The 10,222-nt window shown below is 38.4% G+C and overlaps 2 protein-coding genes across 2 annotated transcripts; one reads left to right on the top strand and one right to left on the bottom strand.

Annotated features, from left to right (window-relative positions):
* Positions 1 to 1,018: 1,018 nt before the first annotated feature.
* Positions 1,019 to 3,633, top strand: LOC125203222 (bifunctional protein FolD 4, chloroplastic). Its single transcript, XM_048101531.2, has 5 exons — positions 1,019 to 1,370; positions 2,218 to 2,543; positions 2,626 to 2,862; positions 2,951 to 3,118; positions 3,185 to 3,633. Exons 1-5 carry the CDS (start codon positions 1,178 to 1,180, stop codon positions 3,353 to 3,355), a joined length of 1,095 nt encoding a protein of 364 aa, XP_047957488.2. The 5' UTR covers positions 1,019 to 1,177; the 3' UTR covers positions 3,356 to 3,633.
* A 2,169-nt stretch (positions 3,634 to 5,802) lies between these two features.
* On the bottom strand, positions 5,803 to 9,369 carry LOC125204096 (N-terminal nucleophile aminohydrolases (Ntn hydrolases) superfamily protein). The gene is made up of 11 exons (XM_048102651.2): positions 9,105 to 9,369; positions 8,766 to 8,816; positions 8,377 to 8,497; positions 8,199 to 8,283; positions 7,912 to 7,993; positions 7,678 to 7,750; positions 7,214 to 7,377; positions 6,627 to 6,790; positions 6,401 to 6,521; positions 6,224 to 6,328; positions 5,803 to 6,121 (listed from the first exon to the last, which is right to left on the bottom strand). Exons 1-11 carry the CDS (start codon positions 9,237 to 9,239, stop codon positions 6,008 to 6,010), a joined length of 1,215 nt encoding a protein of 404 aa, XP_047958608.1. The 5' UTR covers positions 9,240 to 9,369; the 3' UTR covers positions 5,803 to 6,007.
* Between the last annotated feature and the right edge of the window lie 853 nt (positions 9,370 to 10,222).

Here is a 10,222-nt window from a genome sequence, read left to right on the forward strand (position 1 = left end):
CACAAAACAATATTTTTTTTTTAATTTTATTTATTTATTATTTAAATGTTGATTTTAAATCCAAATTGGATCTCATGTCCCTCCATTTTTATCTATAAATATTCCCCTCTATTCTTACTTACATTCATCTCATTCTTGTTCAAGAATTTCTCTCTTCAATCTCTCAATTCTCTCTATTTGCCTCATATTTCTCATTTGTTTCAATTTAAACTATTCATTTCCTTGTTTCAATTTGTTTTATAATTTCAAACTACATGACAAAAAAATAAAGGAAAAAAACCGCGAAACCACGAAACCGAACCTAAACCGCTACGAACCGTCCAAAAATCGGCGGTTTGGAACCGAAACCGAAACCGCCGGTTTTTGAACCGAAACCGAAACCGTGAAATAGCCTCACGGTTCGGTTCCGATTCCGATTCCATATTTTCCAAAACCGAAACCGCCGGTTTATGAACCGTGGGCAGGTCTAGCCGACCTGATTGCCATCCCTAATTGTGCGCAATGCTCTTATTTATTTTTACAAAGTCAAACAATTCTTTAAAACACCCGCGGAAGGGATCTTTAAATAGTGGACGGAGGAGTAAATAAGTACTCCCTCTGTCCCTGTTTAGGAGTTAGAATTAGTTATGACACGAGTTTTAAGAAATTTGTGGAGTGTGTAATAAATGAAGTGAGATAGTGGAGTGTTTAATAAATGAAGTGAGATCGTGGAGTGTGTAATAAATGAAGTGAGTTGGTAGAAATTGAGATAGTTTGACTTTTTGGTTTTTCTATTTTTTTTTGGTTTATTTTTGTGAAGATAATGGCATTTGGATGTAATTTTGGTGAATAATGGGGTAAATTTTATGTCCAAATATCAAATATGGAATATTCTAAATGTGACTCTTAAACTACGGACTTTTATGGCAAAATGTGACTAAACTGGGACGGAGGGAGTAATACTCATCCGCAGAAGGGAAGTTCAACGTGAAACGGCGTCGTCGTCTGCAAAATCTTCTTCGTTTCCACCTGATTGCAAGTGGTAAAAATATCAGAAAAAATTCAAGCAGAATACCCTACTTTTGCCTTTTCCGCTTTATATTCACTTCTAGAACCCTAATTCACATTCATTCCTTCATATTTCAAATAAAGAGCAAGGATAGGGCTGAGATTCCGGCTCCAATTCCTCCTTCCGAAGATGGCATCCTCCGCCGCCACCTCCTCCGCCGCCGCTCTATTCGGAACCACCGCCGCCTCAGATAGCTGCTCACGCCGAGTTTTCGTAACGACCACCGTCCAGGTGCGCGCCTTGCGGAGCTCTCCCGCCTTCCTGAGAACGAGTAGAGCTATTAACACTTACGCCTCCTGCAACAATTCGACCGTCATCAATGGTGAGGGCATGCTTTCACGTATTGGTTTGTTTTCTGAATTGGTTGTATTTGAGTGCCTTTGTATCTGGATTGTAGTGTGCATACAGCATACTGATGAGCTTTATGCATGCGTATTGAGAAGTTGTCGTGTGACCAATTTATGAGCAGTTATGGAATTTTTCTTGCTTTGTGTTTGTGTATGTGTGTGTGGGTCGGGTGATAGTTTGAGATATGATGATTTCTATTGGGCAGAGGGTGCTGGTGAATGGAACACAAGCTTCGGAATTTGATTTCTTCTCGGAGACTCAATGGTTGAGCCATAGTTTGTGTTCAGACCTCTAGTTGGCTTTTGTTTTTTTGATTTTACTAGTATATCTATAATTTTGTATATATACATCGAGAATAAGTAGCCATGATAGTGAATTTAGTTTTTATGCGATAAAACTCAAACAAGTGAAGCAATGTCTTTTGTAATAACTCTAGGATGATTGATCTTTGCTTGTATGAGTGGTGAGATTGAGCTTGGCATGCCATTGGAAAATGAGCTGAGCTCAGTACCAATCTTCGTTTTTCTTGAATTCTTAAGAGGCTTACTGATATCTGAATCTATTTAGACCTTTTTTCATTGTAGTCTAACATCACTGACAGCAACGTGTTAGAGGTTATTGTTTGATTTACTACCTGAATCAGGGTTTAGGAACAAGTAACTTGGAAGTTTTTAGCCCCAATGTGTAAGTTGGATTCAAACTGTGTATGTCCGTTTATATTTGGGGCTGTTGTGGCAGTGACTGGTGACTGATCTTCACTTATGGCCTTATGGCAGTTGTTCTTCTGAATACATTCTTATTTCACATGTGATGTTATACAGCTGCATTGGTCACTGAGTCGTCTGCTAAGGTGATTGATGGAAAAGCAACTGCCAAAGAGATCAGAGAGGAAATAGCTGCTGAAATATCAAAAATGAAGGAATCTAGTGGGGTTGTTCCTGGACTGGCTGTTATTCTTGTTGGAGAGAGAAAGGATTCTGCAACTTATGTACGCAACAAGAAAAAAGCCTGTGAATCAGTTGGGATTAAGTCATATGAAGTTAACTTAGCTGAAGACTCCTCGGAACAAGAAGTGCTTAAGCATATTTCATGCTTCAATGATGATCCTGCAGTTAATGGTATCCTTGTTCAGTTGCCTCTACCTTCCGTAAGCCTCCAAATCTGAATATTATGTTTCATGTAGATATTGCAATATACTAATGATCTCTTATGTTTTTTTTTTCTGCCAGCATATGAATGAGCAAAATATCTTGAATGCTGTCTGTATCGAGAAAGATGTTGATGGATTCAGCCCCCTGAATATCGGCCGCCTGGCTATGAGAGATAGAGAACCATTGTTTGTTCCGTGTACGCCCAAAGGATGCATAGAGTTATTGCATAGATATGGTGTACCAATCAAGGGAAAGAGAGCTGTTGTAATCGGCAGGAGTAATATTGTTGGAATGCCAGCTGCCCTTCTCTTGCAAGTAATATTATACTCTCATAGTCATTTACTCAGGATCAACTAAACAAACATTTCCAATTCCATCAAATCTAATGTCTCTTGCTTGGCAGAGAGAGGATGCAACTGTCACGGTCGTCCACTCAAGGACAAAGAATCCCGAGGAGATCACTAGAGAAGCAGACATTGTAATCACCGCTGTGGGGCAGCCAAACATGGTCAGAGGTAGCTGGATCAAGCCTGGTGCTGTTGTCATCGATGTTGGAATCAATCCGGTTGAGGTATGCCTTCCTTGTTGCCACCTAGTTATACGTTTTTTGCTAAACTAGTGTTTTTTTGCACAACAGGACATGAGCTGCAGCCGTGGATATCGGCTTGTTGGAGACGTATGCTATGAGGAGGCTAGCAAGATTGCTTCAGCCATCACTCCGGTTCCTGGAGGAGTTGGACCCATGACCATAGCAATGCTTCTCTCCAACACTCTCACCGCAGCTAAGCGAGCCTACAATTTGGAATGATATTCTGAGTCAGTGCGTAGTTTTGGCGAATCAGTGCGTAGTTTTGGCGAATAAGTAGCAAAATTTTGGGTTGAAATTTGAGAAGGATAAAATGGTTTCCCTGTATTCACTTGCTGGCTTGGAAGCTTGCCTCCTTTTAATACCCCCCCCCCCCCCTCTATAATTGTCGAGTATAAATGATGCTGAGTAACATATTCTGATTCTGGATTAGTTGCTAACTTACGTTTCTTGTTGATGTAAAAAAAACAGTTGCTCCAGAATAATCAAGGGTTTAATTAGTACTCCTAGTTAATTTATGATTCACATTTCATAATATAATAATGGGTCCTATTCTAATGCTTTTAGCACCCTAATCCAAAATCAAGACTAAATCTCCACCCTTGGATTTTAAAATGAGTGGATGAGATTAAAGCTTACAAAATCTCAATAAATAGTAGACAAAATATCAACAAAAGGGTAATATCGTCATTATGTTATCATATGACAATTTTCGTGAGTGTTTTTTTATATCAACATTGTGTATTACAAATATCAACACAAGGACAAGAAAATATCAACACATTTTTATTGAGATTGGACATGCATAATATTGAGATTTTGCCTACAATATATTGAGATTTTTTGTTGCATTTGTTGAAAATAGCTGCTTATCAACATGTACGAAAATTGAAATATAATTTATTAAATTTCATCACCCGAACATCGTCGGAACATATGCAATTGAGATCTCGTTGGAATTCTTATTAAATTATCTTTAATTTGATATATTTTTTGCGAAAAAATAATTTAAATTGAGAGAGTTACGTAAATTTAAAGATTTGAGATGATTTTGAGAAGAGAGAAAGTAGTTAGTTATAATTACTACATATAAGATTTGACATTAATACTCTTTTAATTTAATTAATAATTATTTAAATTTAAAATATATTACGCTTGGCATTATATTAACCACAAAATTTTCTAATCTAATGGTTGAAAATTGGTCTCAATTTGAGATTAGTAATTAGTTAGAAATTGATTACATCCCATATAATAATTATCTCTTATAATTCAATTAAAAATCCTAAATATAGAATTTTGACTATAGTATTATTTTCTTTATTCTAGTTCTGATTCATTAGTTCTCGGTTTTAACTTGTGAATTTGCTAGTTAGACTTCATTATTTTTCAATAAGAATTTAATAATTTGATCAAATTTATCTAAAAGAGACATCTGATTTATTTCATAAAATTAAAAATAAAAAGGGATAACTGCTTCAAAAGTCATTAACTTTCATCAAATTTCGATTTTTCCCATCAACTTTGAAAGGTTAGTTTAATGTCATGAACTTTATATTTGGTTGCCGTTTTCCCATAACGGGTTTTTCGGCTATGAAGCAAGCTGACCTGTCTTTTTAAGCTGACGTGGCTGCTAAGTGTATGTTGAGTGGATGACGTGGATGACAAATTTTAAGCTGGCGTGTCTTATCATCCTCCACCACTCACTCCCATCACTGCCACTACCGTGCCTCCACCACTCCTCTTCCTCACCGCCCACCGCCGCCGCCGAGGACTCCGATCAGCGACCACCATCACCGGAATGCAGCGACTCCACCATCACCGGAATTAGTTGACTGAGCTGACCTACTCTCTCTCTGTATAAACCCAAAACCCCCAAATCTCCACCACCGCCGGAAGCAATGGGAAGTTGTACAATTGGCCCTTCCCCATCTCCCCCACATGATCCACATGGCCTTCTACTCCACCCTTCCTTCTCCCACAGCAAAGTGTAGTGACTCAATTCAGCCCACGCTTGAATCCGACCGCTCCAATTTCCGGCGCCGTCGGAGGCGCATAGAAGTTATTGAGAAACCACTCCGTGTTGGAAAGGCCTCCATCCGTTTTCAGTGTCTGAAACTAGATTGCTGCATTGGAGCTCAGCGATTCAATCGAGGTCGCCAGATTGCTGCGTTGATCCTGAAACTCTAAATTCTCCCCTTGCTTGAGCGGTAAAGCAAACCTTAATCGAGAGGGATCGAGGTTAAAGCATGGCTGCTGTCAAATCGCAGGCAATAAATTGGCGAAATTAGAAGCGAATTGGTGGTGAAAAACGCTGGTCTTTGATGATTTGTTGAGCTGGGAATCCTTGGCGGGGGGGGGGGGGGGAGGCGTTGGGGAGGGATTGATCTTCTTGTTCTTACGGCCGCCGCCGCCGCCTCCTCTTCCTTCGCGCCGTCGCCGGAGAAGGAGCTTCCAGAAGAGAGAGCAACTCACCGTCAGTGAGTTCTACCGACGACATCGTTTTGTCTATGGAAAACGACATCGTTTCATGAATTTCCGGCATTCTCCACATCAGATTTCAGGCTTGCCACGTTCACACAATTTCAACCGGAAAAAACCCGGGTCGGGTCAGATGGAAAAATGGCAACGCCCGATAAAGCTCATGACATTACACGAACCTTTCAAAGTTGATGGGACAAAACCAAAATTTGATTAAAGTTAATGACTTTTGAAGCAGTTATCCCAAATAAAAACGGAGAGGAATGGCTTCAATTACAATTTGTTGATCCTTACTGTATAATTCTAAATTAACATAAATTAATTTATTAATAAAAATAAATAAACTAAAAGGGAATGCACCCCCGACCCCGAGTCCAAAGTCGAGAAAAAACATTAATCATCCAAAGCTGGGAACCACTGTATTTTATCAGAATCAAGATGTACTCTTGCCACAAACTGATCAACCCCATTTTGATTTTGCAGTCTTGAACTTCTTAGAATGGATACCTGGTAAGAAGCACATCATCATCACCATCATCATCCATAAATATTATATCACCAACACAGAATACAATATCTACTTGAGAGGGAAAAATATGTGTTCGATACCTTGGGCCGCTCCATCGAGCTCCCAAAATAACCTACTCCGAAAGACGAAGCAGTGAACGCAGCTGCTATCTCGACGGCTTTAAGCTCTGCGCGAGCACCATGGCCCTGATGCAACGACCCAACAATCAACCCAAGTGTCTACATAATTTCTTGATATGTTCAAGTATTTTATCTCACCAGAGGAGAAGTATCGGCTTGGACAAGTAAAACTCCAGCACTTTTCTCACTCGTGCATTTGCCACTTTCAAGAACAGATCTCAATACTTTCGAGCAGGCATTAACTGGACCAGCCTGAGACCTGCAATAGGATATTGTTCATGTGATCACTTTGAGCTACACCGGAAGCTTCAATTCTCCACATACGGTTCAAAGTTTAGGTGAAATAACCCATGGAAGGACGTACAATGATGAAGATATGCAGGATTCACGAGCAGCCAATCCTTTCATTAGGTACTCTCCGGCACCACTAACACAACAACCGACAATAAAAGGAGCCCCAGAAGGGCCTTTTGAGGATGCCCAACAACCAGCACCATACATTGCTGCTAGTCCAACACGGCCTCTGACCTGTGAAGTAGTTCCAAGATGCAAACGCGTTTAATTATTATTATTATTATTATTATTATTATTATTATTATTATTATTATTATTATTATTATTATTATCATCATCATCATCATCATCTCAGCCTGAATAGGAGTCAACTCACCGGAAAACATGATTATGGTAAGCTCAATTGAGTTATATAGTAGTATGATAAAAAAAAAAAAAAAAATCTTACAGAATAAGGAGAATTTTAATGCCATCTTCACTCATTTCATGTTTCTCACTGGATAAGAGTATAATTAAACTGGCACACAAAAGCAATGCCACATCATGAAATTAATCGGAAAGCACATATTTAGCAACAGAAATTATTTTTGGATCCAAGCGTAACGCAAACAGAAAATTTATTTAGCAACATACAGATTTTAGACATCAAGAATTCACCTTAAGGGCAATGCCACCACTTGAGGCTCCGGAAGCAATATGTCCCTCAGAATCGACACAAATTACTCCAACCGTGTCTGATATAGCATCCTCTTCTAGTGTACTTAATGAATGAGACTGAGTCCCACTTCCCTTTACCTCTGAAAGATCATGTGATTGGGCCTCTATATATGAAAAATCAATATTGCAAATCAGTACCTAAAGTGAATAGTTCCAAAATTTACAACAAAGTTACCTTCCCAAAACACAAATATGTTACTGTTAATTAGCAATGGGAGAATATTCTGGACCCAATCATCTTTTTAAGGAAAAATCATGTTGTAGGGTTGCATAAAGGCTGTCATATTGGTAGAGAACTCTTGTAAATGAAAGAAATATATATACTCCTTGAAGTATATAGAAGTAAATTGAAAAAAAACATTTGATACAGCAAGGTATCAACTATCAAGAACTATGAAAGATACCTCTAGCTTTGGCATCATCAAGCATTTCCCTATATCTTTTCCATTGAGTTCGAGCCCTTTCAGTCACCAACCACTGCACCATGAAATGCATAAGCTACGGAAAATGAAAAATGCAAATACAGCTCACATGTCTTGATAATAGAACAGTAGGTTTCAGAAGCAGAGGTGGCAGGCAGAAGTATTAGATGCCACCATATTTAGAGTTTAGACAGAGAAGAAAGAAGTAAAAGCTACCTCATCAGCCTCCACTAAACCTCTATCAGAAACCATACCCTTGGACTTCAACCACATATGGGCCCCTTCACCGACCAAGAACCTGAGCAGATAATCTTTCTAATTAACAGATGATTTTCCAATAGACCCCCAACCACGAAGCATGATCGAGTGGCAGGGCATGGAAACACAATACACTACAGAGGCCAACCAGTTCTCACAAAGATAAGGATGCATTTGAACACATACTGTATAACTTCTAAGATAACAATATTGTTGAAGCACAAAAAGGAGGAGGATAACCGTACATAGGACTAATTCGACCCAGAAGTGATGAACCTGAAATCTGTTCTTTGGTTAGCAACACAGCAATCTGGATGGGATTTCTAACACCTGTTGACCATTAACTTAAGAAGAATGAAATTAGTCCGTAATTAAAACCCCACCAGTTTTGTAGGAGAAAAGGTTCAATAATTTGCAAACTACCTGGCGTCGCTCCAACAGCACCAAAAGCTCCAGAGTCACCATCCATTACACTGGCATCACATTCTACGCGACCGTCCTCAGTCAAGTTTGATCCCCTCCCAGCATTCGTGCAAGGATCATCCTACATATGAAAACATAGTTCCATGTAAATCCAAAATCAAGGGGCTCACATCACATTCAGAGAGGAAATTTAACATGATTTAACATGGAGGCGCCTAATGCTGCTAATAGAATATGGTTACATGCTATTACATTCATCACATTTCAATTTGCCCATCCAAGACTTGTTCTAAAGGTCTAATTTTCCCCTTAACCGACCTCCCATTCGATTCCCCAAAAGCGTGACAGAAGTGTCATAGCATTTACAGCAAGAAGATATAGCAAAATACCTCCAAAACTTGAATTGCAGCTCCAACAGCATCAATACATACACCAGAACCCTACATTAAACAAGAATAATTCAGATACTGAACTGGAAAAATATAGAACTAACTTCAAATTGAGAAAGTTTTGACTATCTTCAACCACCAAACTCAACGCCATCCAACTCAAAATTCTAATCTTCCCAAAGTATCACTCACAAAATCCAATCTTTTCGATTCTCGGTTGAGGAAATAGCCAATTTAATTCTGTAATAATCGCGATTCTTTTGATTGAATTTGGAAAAGCAAGTGAAGAATATAGGCTACTCAATCACGGAAAAGAAGAAAAGAGAGAAGAAGAAAGACCTTCCGGAGAAGCGAAGCGGCAGCCAGACAGGCGCGTTTCATGGCGGAGCGGAGGGCCTTTTCGTTCGACGGCGCGTGGAAACCCGCGCCAACGTGCACCGCGACGAAGAATCGATCACCTGCTTCGCGCTCCATTGATATGATTTCAAGATTTTTCCCAAATTACACGATGCAACCCTTTACTCATACATACAGTCAAACTATTACTATTACTACTACTGTGAATGTCTCCATTAACTTGATTTCTGATAAGTGCCAAACATTTTTGTGGGCACTACAATTATGACCAAATTTGATAAGTGAAAGGTGGATTATTTTATTGCAATTGTGAGGGGTGGAGTGGAGAAGTGGATTAGCATATACTTTGTAAAAATGTTGTCCAAATTTACTGATACAAGTTTTAAGTAATGAAAAAAAATTAAATGGAAAATATTAGAATAGCATGGATGCTTTTGGATAGTCATACTAAAAATAAAATAATTTTAAAAATAAAAACAACATTATCTATATTTTTATCTCTTTATTAGTACTCCCTTTGTCCTTCTTAGTAGTTTTCAGCACTTATTTTTTAAAAAATGATATACAATACTACCTCCGTCCCCCAAATATTGACACACTTTGACTAGGTACGAGTTTTAAAAAATGTAATGAAAAGTGAATTGAAAAAGTTGGTGGGATGTGGATCTTACTTTTAAAGTATTAGTTTTATAATAAAATGTGAGTATGAATAAGTTAGTGAAATATGAGGTTCACTACCAAAAATAGTAAAAAGTGAAGTATGTTAAATTTTGAGGGACGGACCGAAATGATAAACCGTGTCAAACTTTCAGGGACAGAGGTAGTAGTAGTTAAAGTAGAGAGAAAGTAAAGTAACAGAGAAAATAACATAGGGAAGAGTAGTACTTTATTGTCACCGTATTAACTTATAAAATAACATTACATAAAATCATATGTAAAATTTAAATGTTTCATGTTTATAGTGGAATGTGAGTGTAATGATGTTAGATGGTTGAATGTGAGTGTAATGATGTTAGTTGAGTGCGGAGTCTACTTACCTGAAATGAAAAATTTAACGTGGACAATGTTTAGTGGAGCGACGGTCCGAATAAAAATATGGA

The sequence above is a fragment of the Salvia hispanica genome, chromosome 6 (genome assembly GCF_029641045.1).
Source record: "Salvia hispanica isolate PSC_SH4W2 chromosome 6, Shi_PSC_v1, whole genome shotgun sequence".
Lineage (NCBI taxonomy): Eukaryota > Viridiplantae > Streptophyta > Magnoliopsida > Lamiales > Lamiaceae > Salvia > Salvia hispanica.